Source organism: Elephantulus edwardii, unplaced genomic scaffold (genome assembly GCF_000299155.1).
Source record: "Elephantulus edwardii isolate Elephantulus edwardi_28Jun2011 unplaced genomic scaffold, EleEdw1.0 scaffold00228, whole genome shotgun sequence".
Lineage (NCBI taxonomy): Eukaryota > Metazoa > Chordata > Mammalia > Macroscelidea > Macroscelididae > Elephantulus > Elephantulus edwardii.
Window position 1 is genome coordinate 3,854,351 of NW_006399978.1, and position 21,404 is coordinate 3,875,754.

A 21,404-nucleotide genomic window follows, 5' to 3' on the forward strand; every position below is an offset into this window, starting at 1 on the left:
TCATGGGCCTCAGAAAACTCTCCTTCCTCCATCCCCTCACCCACGTACCAGTGAACAAAGGCACGCTTGGCATACATCAGATCAAACTTGTGGTCCAGGCGAGCCCAGACCTCAGCAATGGCTGTGGTGTTGCTCAGCATGCACAGAGCTCGCTGCACCTTGGCCAGGTCTCCACCAGGCACCACAGTGCGAGGTTGGTAATTAATACCAACCTTGAAGCCAGTGGGGCACCAACCACAAACTGGATGGTACGTTTGGTCTTGATGGTGGCAATGGCAGTATTGACATCTTTGGGAACCACATCACCATGGTACAACAGGCAGCAAGCCATGTATTTACCATAGCGAGGGTCACATTTCACCATCAGGTTGGCTGGCTCAAAGCAAGCATTGGTAATCTCTGGTACAGAAAGTTGTTCATGGTAAGCTTTCTCAGCAGAGATAACAGGGCCATATGTGGCCAGAGGGACGTGGATGCAGGGATAGGGCACCAGGTTGGTCTGGAATTCTGTGAGATCGACATTCAGGGCACCATCAAATCTGAGGGAAGCAGTGATAGAGGACACAATTTGACCTATTAACCTATTCAGGTTAGTATAGGTTGGGCATTCAATATCAAGGTTTCTGCGGCAGATGTCATAGATGGTCTCATTGTCTACCATGAAGGCACAATCTGAGTGCTCCAGGGTGGTGTGGGTGGTGAGAATGGAGTTGTAGGGCTCGACCACAGTTATGGAAACCTGGGGGGCTGGGTAAATGGAGAACTCCAGTTTGGACTTCTTGCCATAATCAACAGATAGGTGCTCCATCAGCAGGGATATGAAGCCAGAACCAGTTCACCCACCGAAGCTGTGGAAAACCAAGAAGCCCTGGAGAACCATGCATTGGTCAGCCAATTTTCTAATCCGGTCCAGAACCAAGTCAATGATCTCCTTGTCGATGGTGTAGTGCCCACGGGCATAGTTGTTGGCAGCATCCTCCTTGCCTGTGATGAGCTGCTCAGGGTGGAAGAGCTGGCGGTAGGTGCCAGTGAAAACTTCATCAATGACTGTGGGTTCCAGGTCTACAAACACCACCCTGAGCACATGCTTGCCAGCACCAGTCTCACTGAAGGTGTTGAAGGAGTCATCTCCTCCCCCAATGGTCTTGCCACTTGGCATCTGGCCATCAGGCTGGATGCTGTGATCCAGACAGTAGAGCTCCCAGCAGGCATTGCCAATCTGGACACCAGCCAGGCCAACGTGGATGGAGATGCACTCACGCATGGTTGCTGCTTCCCGGTTCCAAGGAGAAGGTGGAGAAGGAGAGGGAGGTTGTTGCTTCTTACAGCGCGACTCTTAGGTAGTCGATGTAAGAGAACCTGCCATTTTTCACTTTTCCCCCCACATTTGGCTGTTGTAAGTAATGTTGCTGTGAACATTCACATTGAGTTTTATGTGGACATATGCTTTCCGTTCACTTGAGCTGATACTCAGGAGTGGGACTGTTGGGCCACATGATAACCTATGTTTAAATGTGTAAGAAAAAATGTGGCTGCACCTGGAACTGAGGTTCTGAGGAAGCAGGAGAGAAAGCAACTGGGGGAAAAGTCAGAAAAGGTGCAGAGCTGAGACCTCAGTGGGGACTCTCGGATGACAAGTGTGACTGGCCAGTTCCTGTGCTGCCTTTCATGATACAGAGGGGACCATGATGAATGTGGAAGAGATCAAAGGGTGAGTCATGGCTCTCTGCTGGGACTGGGGGCGTGAGGTGGGGGAGAGAACAGGTCAGACTTGCTGGGTAGGGCCATTCTCTTAAGTGTGGTGCACTGCACCATGATGACAGCTCAGCGCCTCTCCACTGCCATCCCTGGTAACTAGTGCAGGGGAGTGGGATGCTTCGGTAGCTCCAGGACCCATCTTGTTCCATTGCTGGCTCCTAACTTGGGTTCCCAGGAGGTGGATTAGTCCCTGTCTGGCTCGGCCCTGCTGCCCTGAAGGAAACTGAGACTGAGTCTCTCTGAGACTCACGGAGTTGCCTTGAGAGGTGACCTGACAGATGTGAGTGTGGCTTCCTTTGCACAGAGGCTGGGAGTGTGGGCAGGAGGACCCGCGTTGGCTCCTGCTTTATGGAGAGGATCCAGCCTTTCTCGTGGTCTCCTAGTGTCTGCTACTATCTCTCCACTTGGTGTGTGTGTGTGGGGGGGGCGTGGGATCTGGGTGTCTCCAGTGGGCACAGTTGCTTGGCAGCAGAGAGCAGCTTTCGGTACCTGTCTTATGTGGGATTCTAGAATAAGCCAGGCCCATGATGGAGGAGAAAGAGCAGTGGGGCCAAGGGAATATTCAGCCCCACTTTATATTCATCGATCCTCACAGCCACTGTGTCAGATTATGTGTGGTAGGAAGGATACTCTGTGAGAAAGATGAAGTTTTGGTCAGGGAAGAGTTCTGGTTTCCAGGAGGAGGAAGAGGCAGGCGGACCTGGTGGAAAGCAGAGTGCTCAGTGTGTGCCTCTCAGGAGCAGTGACCTGGTGGCAGGGGCAGGGAGGGACTCTTCATGACTGAGACTTGATAGCAGTGTGTTCAGCTGAGCTGGGAGGTGGTGTCACACTCACTCTCAAGCCAATATTGTGACCTAGAAAAGAGTAAGGGCACCATCTATACATTTATATACTATATTTATATATTATTATTATATATATTATTTATGCTATTATATATGTGATATGATACATAGATTATATAATATATAGATTATATATTTATATACTATACATTTCTGTATAGATCTTTAAGACAAAGAGATGTCCTGTGAGCAAAGCCCTCATTTTTGATGTCTCCTGGGAGACAGATGAGTCCACCTGGAATCTGGGAACAGTTAAGCTTACCTTGATTTAAAAGGCTACAACAATAAAAACATTGAGATAATATGGGGACATTTTGGGAAAGTTGACTATTCCTGACTGCTCATCATTGGGATTACGTGGGACCATATCCTTGTTCTGGGCTGAAGAATTCAGGAATGAAGCAACAGTGACATTTATTATCAAAAGGCTCATAAAAAAATGGCAAAACATATTGTTATAGATTGAATTGAGTGTCCTCCCAAAATATGTATTGTAAATTCTAACGTCTGTGTTTGAGATGATAAATTCATCTAGGAACAGTCTTTGCTTTGTTATTGGGAAAAATTTAGTGTAGGTGTGTTTTTGGTTGATTTATTTTGAGATATCAAAGAATTAAACAAATAAGTGAAAGAAGTAGGGATGGAGGGAGAGAAATGCCACCCAACTTGAAGATCACTCAGGAATGCACAGAGGCAAGGGTGTTCCTTCAGAGCAGCCAGAACGAGCAAGCCTCAGTCCCCAGCATGTGGACATTAGCCTCCTAAAGGGAGCTCCAGTGGGGGTGGTGGAGTGCATAGCGAGATGCACAATTAACCCAACCGCCATGCCTTTCTGGTGGTTCGAATCCACCAGTGGCTCCTCAGGAGAGAGATCAACAATTTCCTCCTGTGTGACCGACAGCCTCAGAAAGACATGATGACAGTGAGTTTGAGTGAGACTCCTAAACTGTGAAAAAGCAAATTTGCATTCATTAAAGCCACTCACTTGTGGTATTTCACTTACAGATGCCCAAGATAGCTAAGATCAGCATAGATAGATGGAGAGAGAAATGGGTGAAATGTTAGCAGGTGGACTCTTCATTGAACGCCTCTTGAGACTTTACTGAAATTTAAGCATTTTTTAAGAGAAGAATGGGAATCCCAGGGCATTTAATCGTGCTAATGTGAAACCTATACTTGGACCAAGAGACAGTTGTCAGAACAGAGCAGGGTAACACTGCATGGTTCAAAATTGGGAAGGGTGTACACCAGGGATGTGTCCTATCTCCATACCTTTTCAACCTGTATGCAGAGCAGATTATCTGAGAGGATGGGCTCTATGAGGAGAAGTGTGGTGTCAGGATTGGTGGAAGATCTATTAACAATCTGCGTTATGCAGATGACACAACCCTGCTTGCTGAAACTGAGGAGGACCTCATGCACTTGCTGCAGAGGGTCAAGGACTGCAGCCTTCAGTATGGACTGAGGCTCAATGTCAAAAAGACAAAGATTCTCACCACTGGACCAATTGGCAGCATCAGGATGGATGATGAAGAGATTGAGATTGTTCACAGCTTCAGTTTACTCGGCTCCACGGTCAACACTCTTGGCACCAGCAGCCAGGAAATTAGAAGACATATTGCCATGGGAAAGTCTACTGTTAGGGACCTCTTCAGGGTACTGAAGAGCAATAGTGTCTCTCTGGAGACTAAGGTGTGCCTGATACAGGCCATGGTCTTCGCAATCACTTGTTATGCATCAGAGAGTTGGACAATGACTAGGAAGGATAGAAGGAGAATTGATGCCTTTGAGCTGTGGTACTGGAGAAGAGTATTGAATGTACCATGGACTGCCAAGAAAACAAACAGTTTCATCCTGGAGATGGTTAAACCAGGCTACTCCTTGGAGACAAGGATTCTAGGGCTTCATCTGACATACTTTGGACATATTTTAAGGAGGGACAGGTCCTTGGAGAGGGACATCATGCTTGGGAGGGTGGAAGAATGGCACAAGAAGGGAAGACCCTCTATGAGGTGGATTGATTCAGTGACTGGGGTAATCGGGATGGATGTCTCAGAGGCAGTGCGATTGGCACAGGATAGAGCAGGGTTTAGGGTTGTTGTACATAGGGTTGCTATGAGTCACAAACGACTCGACGGCACATAACAACAACAACAACAACATTGTTGTTAGGCTCTGTCAAGTCAAGTATACAACTCGTAGTGACCCTATGAACCACAGACCTGAGCCCTGTCCGATCCTGTGCCATCCTCACCTCCTCTGACACACTAGAGCCCACTGTTACAGTCACTGTATTACTCTGTCTTGCTGAGAGTCTTCCTGCATTTAACTGTTCCTCCACCTTTCATCAAAGCATGATGGCCTTTTCCAAGGACTGGTCTTTCCTAACAACATGTGCAAACTATGTGACACAAAGCTTCGCCATCCTTGTCTCTAAAGAGCACCCTTAGAATAATAGTTCATAGCAATGTTAGAAATCATTCACCGTGAAATGAATGACGTCTGACATTAATGAGGGGACAGCGAGGGGACAGCTCACCAGCAGGAGAAGAGCATGTGCTCTAGCCTTGGAAACCCCTCTCTAGTCTTTGGGGTCAGTGTGCCAAGAGGGGTTGACCGTTAGGTTCTGGGGCCGGCGTAGAAGATACCCATGCTCAAATGGTGTGGAGAGGACTAACACTTTATTAATAGTGGATATTATCATTGACACACACTCATCACAGCAAATAGTGTTAGGTTTACTAGTGAAAGATGAAAGATAGGAAAAAAACCAAGCACAGAACACTGTCTAAGAGTTAGACAGTGGGTCCCCTCTCATGAGTGAGAGGGAACCTCACTGTGGTACAGAGTTCCAGTGTTCATGTCTTCTTCCTAATCTTAACTGTCCTGCTTTTCCAATCAGTGGCTTTAAAAAATTTTTTTTTAATTTTATGTTTTATACAAAGTTAGTATACATTGTGTTTCACAGTATTCTCCATTCACATTGTGTTTTATACTATCACTCCCATTCATTATGTTTTATAAAATTAATCATCATTGAACTAAGTGACTTTTTCTGATTGATAGTGAGAGACAACTCTTTCTTCCATGGTGATCACAGGCTTTCTTGTGCTTCCCCAGTAAGGTGGTGGAGCCCCACTTTCAAGTAAAGAAGCGTTAGCCGTCCCATCCTGCAGTGGTTGCTGACCTGAGCTGTCTGTTTCCCTTCCTCTCCCTTGGTCCTGGTGGCCATGCTTCCTTTGTTCTCTCAGACCTTAACAAGGACCCTGAGGCCCATTTACACAGAGTGCAAATGTGTGTCCCACCCGGGAGAGGAATGTTTGCCTTTCACACTTTATGTCTTGTATGCCTTCTTCAACAACCTGCCTTTAAAAAAAAAAAAAAATAAAAAAGAAATCATTTACTTTCTTTCGTAGTGCAATTGAGTTTACTGAAAGATCATGGGGAACCATAGAGTGTTCCCACATACCTCTCCTCACTGCACTAACCCACTTCCATGTAGTTGATGCTAAATCATGGAGATCCTCCATCCAGTTTCTGAAGGGATCAGTCTAAGTGAGAGCAGACCACCCCATCTTTCACCTTTGGAGTAAGTGGTGGGTTTGAACTGCCACTGTTTCACTTAACTTAGCCCAATACTTCACCTACTTTCTTACCTTATAGAGCCAACATTGTTTCATCTATTATTAATATCTTGCATATTAGTTAGAATTGTTGAACCAAAGTTTGGGTGTTGATCAGATCATTGTAGTCCCCCTGTTTTTTCACTGGATGATTTTGAAAGTCAGTCGCCTGTTTTCCCCCCACCTCCCACTCCTTTTTAGTTTAGAAGGTCCACTAACGCTTGTTCAGCATTGTAACAACACACAAGCCACCACTGACAGACAGGTTGGAGCGTTGGCTGTAACTCTCAAGGGGAAGATGAGAATTCTACTTCTGAACCCATCACTGCCCACACTTGTTGTATGTCTGCACATTTCCACTGTTGTTCAGTCGATTCCAACTCCTAGTGCCCCTTTCCATCAGGTTTCTGGGGCTGTAAATATTTATGGTAGGAGATTGCCCAGCTTTCTCGTAAGAAACAGCTGATGGATTGAAATTACTGTGGGTTTGCAGCAGACCGCACAACCAGAGCTTCTTGTACATAATTTTAGTAACTACAGTTTATTGATTCATTTTTTTTTACCAAGGAATGTTTGGATAATTTCCATGCCTTTGATCACATCTCCATTATTACACAAAGCCCTAATTGGCTCTACTAAGATGTAGAGTTGATAGGATTTAAGTAGACTTGTTAATGAGGCAATCCCCAACCTCCTTCTACCTTCCCTGGTCTCTCAGGGGGCTCATTCACACTTAGTCTTGTCAACAGTGGGGCAATGCCAATCGTTGGGCTTCCTCACCAACAGTCATGTGACTAATCATTCTTTTTAATTGACCAAACTTTTTTAATAAAATGGTTTATTGCGGAAACTTATTCCTTGCCCCAAGGCTGAATTTTCACCAGCTTTTTGCCGCTCCAGCTATTTCCAAATTTATCATTTACTCTTTGCCATTGGAAACTCATCTGTATTTCCAATGTTAAAACGCACCACATTTCTGGAATCTCTCCATCCCCATTCATTCCTGCTTCTGAGTCAACCCGTTTCCCCTTAGCTCATCTCTTTCTTGTAATGCTTTTCCAAACCCAACCACAGCCAGCTTGCATTGTTAACGTTCTGTTTTACAACCTATAAACTTCTTTAGACTTATATGTTACCTCCCAAGTAACAGAAGGATTTCACTATACAGTTTCAAGTTTGCTTTTTATAAGAACTTCAGACATTTTCTTGGCAGAGACTTAAACCAGATGCAAAGTACATAGTCTAATGAAGGAGGCCTTCAACAAGACTTCTAATTTAACACTATCTGTGTTGAAACTTCATGTACCTGACTATCAGTCAGTCCCTTAACACCAAGCTGTTGACCCTCAAAGCCTCAAATAGGCAGATGACATCTCTCTGCAGGTCTGTCTGGATTGTATCTACTTGTGAGGGACTCTTGGTTCTTTAAGAACTCATAGTTATTAGACTCAAACGATGACTTCCTCCTGTTGCTGTTAATTACTGTTGAGCCACAACTCTTAATTACTTCATGTGTAATGGAACTAAATGTTGCCCTGTCCTGCAGTATCTTCACAATCATTTGTATGTTTGAGACCATGGCTGTGGCATTTGTGCCCATCCCTCTCATAAAGTGTTTCTCTCACTTTCACAGACCCTCCGTTCACCAGTCATGTTGTTGTGTCCATAGTAAGTGAGCCAACGTACCACCACCCTCACATCTAAGGAGCGCATTTCTGGTTGTATTGCTTCTTGGACTGACTTTGTTGTTATTCGAGAAGTCCACGGTATAGTCAGGGTTCTTCATCAGCACCGTGGTTTAAATGCATCTACTCTTCTTTTGTCCTCCTTTTTCTTTGTTCAGCTTTGCCTGCCTATGAGAGGATTAGAAAACCCCACAGAGTGGACCAAGCATGACTTAGTCATCAAAGTCACAGCTTTGCCACAGATTTGCCCAGTGAACTATGATCTTGGAATTCTTGATCGCTGCGTCCGTGCACATTGACGGATAACCAGGTAGAATGAAGTCACTGAGCACCTTCATTTCATCTTCACTTACAGTGTTTAATCAAAGTGTCAGACAAAATGATGGGGGTCCCAGAAAGTATTGCCAACAATCTGCTTAATGATAGTTGAATATTATTAAAATTCCCTTTATTAATGTGCATCCTAATATTCTTGAACATCAAAGTTAGATTTGAGTTAAAGTTTCAGAGGAATTTTGTGCACACCTCAGCCAGTCCACTACATGAACAACCTACAGCTGTGTGTAAGGAAGTGTGCCAGAGATTTGCAAACTGCATGTTCTCATCACTTTGACCTTCATCATGATCAGCTGAGGTTTCTAGCCTAGGCACCATGCTAAATTCTTGGTGCTAAATACTTATCTAGAGGACCATTCACAGGGCAATCAGGAAAGTCTCACCAGATCTGGAGTAGATCTTGCTCACGTTAGGTATATAAGATCCCAGAATGCCCACTCAGGTGGCCCTGAGCTCACACCAAGACACGTGCAGGTCTCTTCCCACGCCTGTCTCCCTCAGGGTCATCAGCGCGTATAAGCCTAGGTCTCAGGGGTGCTCAGGCTGCATGGACAGGCCTTGCAGGATTAAGGTCCAGGACTGGAAACTCAGAAGGGAAGACTGCTATCTTCCTTCTCACGGAGACCCCTGATGTGTTGGACAAACCTGATTCCTGAGGAAGTAAGTCTAGGCCTTTTAAACAGATGCTGGCACCTTTTAGAATCTCTGTCTCCTTTTAGCAGCTCTGACCATCTCCCAGTAAGCACCAACTCATCTCAGAGTTCAGTTACTTCCATTCATCTGGCCATCATGGCAGGTGCTCTTCTCCCATTACTGTCCCTGTGGCTGTGGCACACGACACAGACACACTTGAGCTAGCTAAAGTGTCAGTGAGACCTTGCCTCCAACTGGATTTAAGTAAAGTCCTCATAAAGGTGTCCACCAGCATGGTAACACCTGGGCTACTTCTCGCAGGCCACAGGGCATGTACCTACTGGCTCCCTGTGCCTTAGCCAAGTGCCTTCACCCTGAAGAGCGGGGAATCCTTGCTATCTGCATTGCTCTGGAGCATTCAAAAGCAGGGTCACTTGTCTCCACTTATATGTGAACACAGGCAAAAACATCCTGGGAGTCAGAAAAAGGAACACCATGGTTTCACGTGTCCAAGCAGGGGCCACACAGGCAGCTCCAGCAGCCAGGAGCTCAGGGGCCACACTGTGTCCTCACTCCCATTCCTGCACCCGCGACACTGACCTCAGAGAGGTGACCTGAGGGTTGGATGAAATAATCCCTCTGAAGGACCTGCATTGTGCAGGAGGCACTTGGTGAATGTCAGTAGTGTTTTTCACAAATAAATAAAATGAATGGAATTTGGGCTTTGAGACAAAGTGACTTGGGAGTTGAGAGCAAGCTCCAGCAGAACAGACACAGCTCAGTCAGAATCACCTGAGTGAGGATGTGGTTTATTGATTCTCAAGCCAAGATGGGGGTTGGCAGAGCAGAGGGGCCAATGGGAGAAGAGGAGGAGCCCCAGGACCCACCGGTGGGGCTGGAATGACTCTTGTAAGTGTGGAATTAATTGTGGATTTTTGGCTTGGCCTGAGAGATGTGGAAAGATCCCAGATAGCACAGATTGTTACCCACCCGGATAGAACTACATGTCAGGGTCAGTGAGAACCCAACTGGCCATAGGTGGCAATGCCCACTCAGCAACTGGCCTCCTGGCCACATGATGGAACACAGCAGGCGGGCTTGCACACAGGGCGGCAGATGAGGGACACACTGGAGGAGGGCTTGCAGCAGGAGGAGGAGCAGACAGAGGGCTGGCAGCAGGAGGAGGCTGAGCAGGGGCTGGACCCACCGCAGATTGGCTTACAGCAGACAGGTTCACAGCACACAGGCTTGCAGCAGACAGGTTCACAGCAGATGGGCTTACAGCAGACAGGTTCACAGCAGATGGGCTTACAGCAGACAGGTTCACAGCAGATGGGCTTACAGCAGACAGATGCACAGCAGACAGGCTTACAGCAGACAGGCTTGCAGCAGACAGGCACACAGCATGACTGCTGGCAGGAGGAAGAGGTGCAGCATGCAGGCTGGCAGCTAGATTGGTGGCAACATGAGAGAGTTGAACAGGGGGAATCACCACAGCAGATAGACACACAGCACACAGGCTTGCAGCAGATGGGTTTGCAGCAGACAGGCACGCAGCAGCCCTGCTGGCAGGGGGAAGAAGTGCAGCATGAGGACTGGCAGCAGGACTGCTGGCAGCAGGAGGGCTCACAGGAGCTGGTGCAGCCTGACTGGCAGGGACTACACCCACAGCTCACAGGGGTGCAGATGAGAGTCACACAGCGAGCTGGGGCACAGCAAGTGGGGGCACAGCAGGAGGACTGGCAGCAGGGAGGCTCACAGTAGCTCTCTTGGCAGTCACCCTCCTTCCAGGAGGAGCTGGTGCAAACACTAGGTGAACAAACTCGGCTGTCACAGCCCAGATCACTAGAGCAGACAGACAGAGTGGAAGCAGCAATAATGCAAGTCCTAGAGCAGCAAGTGTCAGTCATGATGGGGTGTTGGGGCTTGAGGAGTGGATGAGTGAGTGAGGGAGGGAGGGAGGGAGTGAGCGAGTGAGTGAGTGAGCAGCTTTGGGCTGGGAGGTTTTTATATCCCTCCCCAGTATGTTTTGACAAGAGTCTCAACAAGCCTTCCTTCCTTGTTATTGCTCAGAACACACTTCAGATAACTTTCCTTAGCTTATTTGTCATGAGATGTTTGTACCTTTGTACCAAGATATCTGGTATGTTCAGGTGAAGATTGATCACTTTGAGGTGGATTTATACCCTGAGATTATATGCCTGTTGGTTGAGCATAAAATGAATGGATCATGTTGGATGTGTTTTTGAAAATCTTGGTTTGTCTTTCACCTTTCTGCGGTTGTGTAACTTTGGTGTGGTTCTTAGTTTTGGAGTGCTTTGCATCAGCAGATTCTGAATCATGAACAGAGTGGAACTTCCCAGTAGGTCTTCTACCCCAGTATTTAATGAAATACACATCTAAATTCTGTGCTATTTTAACCAAGTAATCACTACTCACAGTCCAGTCTGTGTAATGGAACCATATTTAATTTACGTACTTGCTCACCTTTTGTTTTGTTTTCCTTGTTTCCTGGAAGTTAATGATTACTATTTTTTGTTTGGGTTTTAGCACCAGTGTCACGAGGGTAGACTTCACCCAATGTGGTAACTCATGGTGTCAAATCCCTTCTACTCTGTGAGCCTCTTTCTGCGCCAGACCATACAGAATAATGTGCACCGCAATTATGTAGCCAAAAGAGCAGAATGTTTGACCAATCAGCTAATCGCTTCTTTACTCTGTGGACTTCTTCGTGTGCCAGACCATGAAGAATTCTTAGTAATGTGCACCACAAATGAGCTGGAAGAGGTCCATATTTGTTCCCATTCCCAAGAAAGGTAATTCAATAGAATGTGGAAAACATCGAACAATATCATATGCAAGCAGAATACTGCTGACAATCATTCAAAAATTGCTATGTAGATATATAGATAGGAAGCTACCAAAATTTCAGGCAGGATTTAGAAGAGGCCAAGACATTAGGGATATCATTGTTGATGTCAGATGGATCCTGGCTGAAAGTAGAGAATACCAGAAGAATGTCTATACCTATTCAGTCTGCATGCTGAGCAAATTATTGGAGAAACTGAACTCTATGAAGAGAAATGTAGCATCAGGATCAGAAAGAGACTAATCATTAACCTGCATTATGCAGAGACACAGCCTTTTTTGCTGAAAGTGAGAAGGACTTGAAGGACTTGTTGCAGAAGATCAAAGAATGCAGCCTTCAGTGTGGATTGTATCTCTATGTCAAGAAAACAAAGATTCTTACCACTGCACCAATAGGCATCATCATGATGGATGGAGAGGAGATTGAAACTGTTAACAACTACATCTTGCTTAGATCCACAATTAACAGCCTTGGAATCTGTAGTCATGAAATAAAGTGATGCACTCAGAAACTCTACAATTAGGGACCTCTCCAAATTGTTGAGGAGGAACGATGTCAGTTTGAGGACCAAGATGCATCTGATTCAGGCCATGGTCTTTCTGATCACTTGCTATGCATCTGAGATCTGGACAATGAATAAGGATGACAGAAGAAGAATCGATGCCTTTGAGGTGTGGTGTTGGAGAAGAGCATTGAATATCCCATGGCCAAAAGAACAAACAAGTATATCTTGGAGAGGGTGCAGCTGGAGTGGTCTTTGGAGGCAAGAATGATGAGGATTCACTTCACATACTTTGGACTTGTTCTGAGGAGGTGCTATTCCTTGGAAGGATAGAGGGTCCATGAAGGGGAGGAAAAATCTCAACTAGGTGGATTGACATGGTAACTGTTGAAATGAGCTCTAGCTCTAGTGTGTCAGGAGGTGTGAGGATGGTATAGAATAGGACAAGGTTCAGAACCACTGTTCATAAGGTCATTATGAGTTGTACTTGATTTGATGACACCTAACAACAACCACTACCACCAGCACCACCACCACAACAACAACAACAATAAAACATCAGAACATTTTGTTTGTTTGTAAAAATTTTATTACAGTTCAAATTAGCATGTTGATTCATTTCAGCTCCTTCACTGCCAAACCTGGGGGCAGGGACTGCTTCAGTTTCTTGGCCTTCTCTCTGTCTGTGATGACCAGGGTGTAGAGGTATCTGTTGCACTGAACCTTGAACTTCACATTGTCCTTGTTCTTCTTGGTCTTGACAGATTTGGCATCCTTTCGCCTGGCTGTGAGCCGGAAGTCTTTGATTTCCTCAATTTTGTGAGGCATGGCGGCGAGTGTGGGGGGCTGCGGGTGCGAGTCGGTACTGCCAAAGACACAGCCAGCCGAAACATCAGAACATTTGACCAAATTAGTGACTATAGAAATACTGAGAGTAATGAAAACAATAGCATGTGCTTATAGTAAGTGCAAATGAAACCATGTGATTTGAAATGTTATTTTAATTGGATAATTATGATAGCTGTGTCTGGAGTGCATTGTTATTGTTAGATGCTGCTGACTCAGAGTGACCTTGTGAACCACAAATAAAAATTTTGCCCTAGTATTATTCACCATTGCAAGATCATGGAAACAGCCCAGATGTCCAAACACAATTGAATAGGTTGTGAAATTATGATAGATTCACATACTGGAATACTATGCAGCACACAGGAGCAATGATTTTGTAAATGACTGCCTATCTTGGGAGGGACTAGAGAGCATTTTGTTAAGTGAACTCAGTCCCATAAGGACAATACTGTATAAGACCATTATTGTAGAACTTGTATGAGGACCCAAAGGAAGAGGGTAGGAGGAGCCGAAGGGTGAGGCTGGGCAGGGGAGGGGTTTAATCATAATGTCTCACAACTTGGTGGGTGGGGGAAAGGGTGGGTAAAGGAAGTAGAAAGGATTCAGTGTGAAAATCAATATATACAGACTTTGTAAGTAAACCAGTATAAAATAAAAATTTTCTTTATTTTTTAAAAAAACCACCAGAAAAAAATCTCCACCCCCTCAAAAATACCTAACTTCGCCCTGTCCTGCAATTTAGAATGTAAGCATTTATTATTACCATTCATATCTAATTTTAGAATGTAATTGATCAAATATTCATTCATTTTTCAAACATTCATCAACATTTTGAGAGTTGCATGCAAGATATTCTTTACTTAAACAGTTTGCTGTTTTGTTTTATTTTAAATAGAGAGTGTAAAGTGGTTTATTGGGCGTTGACAATGTTTGGATATTTATGTCTTTTTATCTTTTAAAATTTTTTTTTATTTTATATTGGTTTATTTCCAAAGTTCATATACATTGTGTTTGGCACTATCCTTCCTTCACTCACACTGTGTTTCATACAATCATTCTCATTTATTGTTTTGTAAAATTAATCACTTTTTAACTATGTACACTATTACCCAGTCTTTCCAGATCCTTGCTGGATTTTTCCTATTTCCTTTACAAACCCATCCCTCCACCCACCAAATTGTGTGACCCTATGACTTTCCTGCCTACCTTTACCCATCTGCTCCACTCTCCTAGCCCCCTTGGATCCTCATACACATTTTACTAATTCTCTTTCTATTTCTACAATAATAGTCATATACTATAGTTATCCTTATGAGACTGAGTTAGTTCACTCAGCATAATCTTCTCCAGTCTCTCCCAAGTTATACTAATTTTCAAAATTGTTGCTCCTGAGTGCTGCATAGTATCCCATCACTTGAATGTACCACAATATCTCAAACCATTTGATTGTGGTTGGATATGGGCTATTTCCATGTTCTTGGGGCGGTGAATAATCCTGCTATGAACACTGGTGCACAAATCTCCGTTTGTATTTCAGTTCCAATTTCCTTGGGATATATACCTAGCAGTGGAATACCTGGGTCATATGGAACTTCTATGGTCAGCTTGTTGAGGAAAAGTCAAACTGCCTTTCAGAGTGATTGTACCATTTTATAATCCCGTCAACAGTGTGTGAGAGTTCCCAACTGTTCACATCTTCTACAACATTTATTGCTTGCTGTCCTGTTAAACTTTGCCACTGCTGCTGGGGTGAGATGGTATCTCATTGTGGTTTTGATTTTCATATCTCTTATTGCCAGTGATTTTGAGCATTCCTCTTGTGCCTGTTGGCCATCCGAACGTCTTCCTCAGTGAAAAGTTTGTAAATGTCTTTTGATTATTTTGCAATTGTGCTATCTATCTTTTTCTTGTAGAGGCCCAGTAGTATTTTGTAAACGTTTGTTATTAGACCCTGGTTAGAGGTGGCATTGCCAAGTGTTACTTCCCCAATTAGCAGGTTTTCTTTTCACACTGTTGTAAAGTTTTAGGTGCACAACCAGGATGTAATCTTTAGAAGGTCCCATTCATCGATTTTATCCTCTCCTGATTGTGCATTTCTGGCTGTATTTGTCAGCCTTTTTATATCATAGTCTAGGTCTTCTAAGCTTGCTCCCACTTTGTCTCTTACGATCTTTGTGGTTTCAGGCTTTGTTCTAGGTCTCTGATCCACCTTGAGTAGGTTTTTGTGTATGGTGAGAGGTGTGTAGCTCTCTGCAGATAGCAATCCAGTTTGACAGCAGATTTTCTTAATGCAGCATCTCTTTTCATTTTTCAACTGTTGATTATGGATCTAAGTAAAATTAAATCATTGACAACTTTAATTTTTTTTTCTCCAACTATTATGATTTTACCCGTGATTTCAATGGTGAGGAGTATGTTTTCATGACGGTGAAATGCAATCCATGTTGAAGACTGTTGTCTTTGATATTCTTTGGTAAAAATTGCTAGTCTTCTTCACTTTCTGCTGGACTCTATGAAGAGGAATGTAGCATCAGGACGGGAGGCAGACTCATCAACAACCTGTGTTATGCAGATGACACAACCTTGCTTACAGATAGTGAAGAAGGAATGAATGTGTTAGTAGCTTCAGAAAGTAAATGACTACAGAGTTTTAGCATTGCAGATACTGTATATAGTCACATAAAGCTTGGCTTAAGAAAAATGTTGATGTTTTAATTCTTGTTTTTGTTGAATTGATTCTGACTCGTAGTGTTGCTGTAGGGCTTCTAATGTTATAAAGGTGTATTGAAGAAGATTGGCACATCTGTCCCCTAGAGAGCAGCTGGTGAGTTCAAACTACCTTTATGTTAGCAAGTGCTGCTTTAAGCACTGTGACACCAGGGCTACTTTGTAGCTAACTACTAAGGTATTTTACAGAAACAATATATTTCTGCTGAAACACAGCTCACACATTTTACAGTCATTCTGGTGTGGTCTGAGCTTCCTGAACTCCCGTAGTGATGACACTGGTTGTCCAGTACCATTGAACAGGCTAATTCATGGCATCTTTTCCTAAAACAAAATGAAATGTTACTCAGTCCTGCACTAGATTAATAACAGTTGATGTGTTTTAATCCATTATTGAATTCATCCTAAGTGATCCTTCCTAGTCATATGCCTCACCTTAGAAAGCTCCTAGGTCCCCAAACTATCTAGATTTTATTTTTTCCTAGCACTTCATATAAATTAAATCATAGTATATGCACTCTTTTCATCTGGCTTCTTCATTTCAGCCAGAAAAAAAATAGAATGTTTTTTCTTCAATTCTCTTAGTTATCTAGTGATACTATAACAGAAATGCAATAAGGAAACGGCTTTAATAAATGGAAATTTATTCTTTAAAAAAATTATGTGTGTGTGTGTGTGTGTGTGTGTGTGTGTGTGTGTGTGTGTACCATTAAATCATATCTAACTGATACTCTGACTGGTACTGGATGAGTTGTCCCTCTTTCTCCAGCAGAGCATTTGGCAGATTCAAACCACACACCTCTGGGATTGCAGTGCAGCTTCTTGGAAATATATTCTTTTACAGTTTAAAAGGTTATTGTTGTTGTTGCTTGGTACCATCGAGTTGAGTATCACTCATAGCGGCCCTGTGAACAAAAGATCTGAACCCTGTTCTATCCTGTGAGATCCTCACATTTCCTGACACACAGAGACCGTTGCAGCAGTCACCATGTCAATCCACCTGATAGAGGGTCTTCCTCTCCTTTGCCGACCCTAAACCCTTCCCAGTATCATGTTCTTCTCCAAAGAATAAAACTCTTAGCAACATGTCCAAAGTATATGAGGTGAAGCATCAACATTTTGTCTCCAGAAAGTAGTAGTCTGAGTTCCTGGTGTCAGCTCTGTTGTTAGGTGTTGTTGATTCAACTATGGCTCATGGCAACCCCATGGACAACAGATGGAAACCTTGTCCTACACTCGAGGGTCTAGGGGAAGACTTTCTTTCTCTGTGGGCTTACAATTTAGGAAAGAGGTCTTGATCTCCCTTTAACCTCTGTGGGCTCAGTGTTCCTTGGAGGTCTCCATTTGTTTTAGCCTGTGTCTTCCCCTGGGGCTAGGAGGTTCTCATTGTAGGAACCCTAGGTCCAAAGGCTGTGCTCCACTCCCAGTTCTTTATTGGTGTTATTGAGATTCTCATGATAGCTGCTTAATTGCTTCATCTCTTTTACATATTAAAAGAGACTGACTCTAGATACAAGCTAATCCTATCAATTGTATCCTCTCTCATTAACATAACTGTTGCTAATCCTGCATTATTAACATCATAGAAGGTAGGTTTCTTAACACACAGAATAGTTGCACCAGATCACAAAATGGAGGATAATTATGTAAAATTAAGAATCATACCTAGTCAAGTTGACACATATATCTTGGAGACATAGCTCAATCTACAATATATCACCCATGCTTCAGTGAGCTCTTCCATATATTCTTTCATTCATTCATTGCTGTAGAGGAGGAACCGTGTCATAGCTGACCTTCCAGTGGGTCTTCAGAAATTATAAATCTCACAGTAGGAGATTACTCATCACTTTCCCTCAGAGCAGTTGGTAAGATTTGAACTGCCAGTCTTTGGGTTGGTAGCACAACTCTCTGTCCATGAGGGTGTTATTCCACTATCTGTCTAGAAGATAATTTATTTATTGTCATTTAACTAATATGAATAAAGCAGGGCTTTGAAGCCTTTCAAAACAGTTCAGTGATGGCTGATGGACAAGTACACAACTAAGTCTCTTGTACATTAGATTTTTATTGAAACAGGAAACAGAGAGTGCTGGTGGCTTAGTGGTTAAGGAGTTGTGCTGCCAACCCAAAGGCAAGCAGTTTAAATGCACCAACTTCTCCAAGGCAGAAATATGAGCAATCAACCTCCTTTTATGCAATTTACAGCTTCTGAAACCCACTGGAGGAGTGAATTGATTCTAACTCAATGCAAATGAGTTATTGTTGTTACTGTTGTTGAGGAAACAGGCCCTGCTACTAAAGATGAAGGCTGACTATGCACTTTTGAATGACTGTGTATGTAGATCAGTCTCTGCATTTGATTGGAGTATTACTACCTATTTTCTACTCAGTTTAAAATTTGACATGCAACATTTGGTTGTATGCAATATGCTATCCATAGGTCAGCCATGACTGAATAATTTCAAACCTGTTTGAAGTCTTGGAAATATCCAGGAGTAAAAGGTATATGTTTAATTTTTTAAAACTGATTTTTAAAAGGATTATACCATTTTACACTTTGACTAATAAATGTGTGAGAATTCCATTTCCTCCACAAGCTTACTAACAACTTGGTGTTGTCCATTGTTGAGGAGGTATGCCGGCAGCTAAATCTGACCTCCACTAAGGGAAAATAGATTTCCTCAATCAACAAGACCCACAACTCAAAACTCTGATTCCTGTGAGGTCATATATCTCCCCAAAGTCTCCACACAACGTTTATAAATTCTAACACCAACCATCCATCCCACCCAGAACGTCTGCTGCTCTGCCCCTGGGTCCGCGGAACTACTGCAATGGCCACACCGAACTCCAGGGCAATACTCATAGTGATGAGCTTTATTAGGGAGGTTAATATGTTGCAGCAATTCAGGTCAGAAACAGGAGACAATTTTTTAGTCAAGACAGCTTCTTAGGCATGTTCTCAGGCCCTTTGACCTTCAATCCCTTGGCTTCAGGCTAGTGTAGCAAAGCTCTCTTAGTCCTATCATTCTGACATTGTCTCTTGTCTTTCTCAAGCCAGTTTGGGCAAAGGCCACCTGCTCTGACTCTGACTCTGGGAACTGTAGTCCCTGGTCAACTCTGCTTCTCATTCATTTCAAGTCCTTTGCTGCTGATGTGGCCTTTGTCTCGACCCCCACAAGCTGTTCAGGAATGTCTGGTCCAAGTGTATTTGACTCACTTATTAATTATTCTTTCTTGCTGGTAACTAAATTCCCATCTTTGGCCGCTGAACCTACTTAAATTAAGCCTGGCAGGTGGCAAGACTGACCAGTCTCCTCGTTATTAGTCTGCTAATCCATCTTGTTTATCTGTTCTTACCCAAAAGGTGCTACTCACTTTGTTCCCATCGTCAGCATGGTCCCACTCACCCATGTTATGAGAGTCAAACCTATTGACTAGAAAAGCCATGTTGAATAATCAACTTATCTGTCTTTTTGGTCTGATAAATTCTTGGGAGTGCATTGTGGTATTATTGGTATCTTTTCATGAAGTGAGATTTTCATTTCAATAAAGTCTGACTTATTTTTCCTTTTATATTCAGTGATTTTTATGGTGTGCTTCCAAAATCTTTACCTGCCTTCTCAAGTACTCTGTGATCACTGGTCTATTCAAGTCTTCTATTTTCTCTTGTATTCACTCCCCACTTCATATTTTAAAAACCCGTTTCTCCAGCTATGATCATGTGCCATATTTTCAAAGTGATTACTTATGGACTTTCTTTTAGATTAAAAAAAATTATCATTCTTCTCAAAAGAAACATTTCATTTCTTTGCTGACATCTCTCATCTTTCTTCTTTCTAATTAATTTACTTTCTGAGGATTAATTTCATCTTTCTTCTAATTAATTTACTTTCTGAGGATTAATTTATTCTGTTACTTTTTTTTAATTTATCATTTATCTCATTGATAGATTTTTTAAAAGAACTTTCCTATACATCTTTATTTTTTTATTTTATTTGTACATTGTCTACCTCCTCCAGCTCCCCCACAATATACCCCTTGTTCCAGATTGTTGTCATGCATATAATTTATAATCATATATTCCTTTTGGACAGTTCTTCCCCTTGTTGGTTCTAGTGCAGTGTTCATTATCTACTCTTTCCCCATATATCCCCAACCAATATCTGTCTTATTTTATAACAGTGATGTTATGCAGTATTTGTCCTTTTGTGGCTGAAGAGTTTCACTCAACATAATGTTCTCAAGCCTCTCCAATGTTATGTAACAGTTTATGAGTTCATTGTTTTTCAGTGCTGTGTAATATTCCATTGTGTAAACATATCATAGATTTTCTATTCATTTGTTGATGGGAACTTAGGTTTCTTCCATCTCTTTGCTATTGTGCAGCAATAAACATAGGTATGCATACGTTTTGTACTTTAGAGTACATTCTTTTATCTATATGGATAAATCTCGAAAATATCATGCCAATATTTTTTAAAAGTAGGTTGCAGATTAACACATACTAAATAATATGCATTTAAATTAAAAAATATACAAAGCAACACTTTGCCTTTTGTGACTATACCATCCTCTTATAAGGTACTATCTAAAAAAAAAAGGACATTTAGAATGCACTCTTTAGAGTGCATTCCCAATAGTGGAATTTCTGGATCAAATGATATTTCTGTTTTCAACTTTTTGAGAAAGCACTTGACTCTCTTCTATAGTGGCTGTGCCATTTTAAATAACCTCACCAGCATTTGTTGTTTGTTGCCCTATTAAACTCTGCTATTGTTTCTGGAGTTCCATTGATGTCTTATGTCAATCTTGCTTGCTTTGTGTTTTAAATTTGTTTCCATGCAATCATTAATATACATTATGTTAATTTACATTTGTCCTGTTCTTTTGAATTTCAAGTTTCTCTGAGCACTGTTTACACAAATGCCAACCGTCCTGAGGTGTCATGTCTTTATACATTTCCATATGGTTTGTAACTAGGTTTTCATCATCTCAGTACCTTGATAGAGTAGATTTCATTTTTCCAAAATAGATTTCTTTTTTTATTGTGTTGTATTTTGTTGCATCTGACTGAGAGAATGTGGGCCATAATGCTTTTGCTGTCTCTAGATTACATTATTATAAAATATTTCAAACACAGAAACAATAGAGAATAAACAATAAACACACAGTTGACAAGGATCCAGCTGTAAAAATCCTTAGTATTTATTGTTGTACATAGAATTGCTATGAGTTGGAACTGACTTAATGGCATCTAGCAACATCAGTTTTACATATTTGCATATTAGGGTACCACTGAAGTTCCCCATGTACTCCTCCCAGCCATTCTCCTCTCTTCCCAGAGATAACCACTATTCTGAGAGAGATGTTCATCATTCTCATTTATGAAACCCACTGGTGGGTCACCTATGGGTTGGTTCTGACTCGATGGTACAGAACAACCAACAAGAAGAGGATGGCATAGTCACAAAAGGCAAAGTGTTACTTTGTATATTTTTTAATCTTAAATGCATATTTTTCAGCATGTGTTAATCTGCAACCTGTTGTTGTTGTTGTTGTTAGGTGCTGTAG

At 42.6% G+C, this 21,404-nt stretch overlaps 1 protein-coding gene and 2 pseudogenes across 1 annotated transcript; all 3 read right to left on the bottom strand.

Annotated features, from left to right (window-relative positions):
- LOC102855861 overlaps window positions 1-1,587 on the bottom strand; it is an 8,283-nt pseudogene extending 6,696 nt beyond the window's left edge.
- An 8,345-nt stretch (window positions 1,588-9,932) lies between these two features.
- On the bottom strand, window positions 9,933-10,790 carry LOC102856277 (keratin-associated protein 10-8-like). The gene is made up of 2 exons (XM_006898419.1): window positions 10,531-10,790; window positions 9,933-10,329 (listed from the first exon to the last, which is right to left on the bottom strand). Exons 1-2 carry the CDS (start codon window positions 10,788-10,790, stop codon window positions 9,933-9,935), a joined length of 657 nt encoding a protein of 218 aa, XP_006898481.1.
- A 2,076-nt stretch (window positions 10,791-12,866) lies between these two features.
- On the bottom strand, window positions 12,867-13,079 carry LOC102875611 (annotated as a pseudogene).
- Window positions 13,080-21,404: the final 8,325 nt, after the last annotated feature.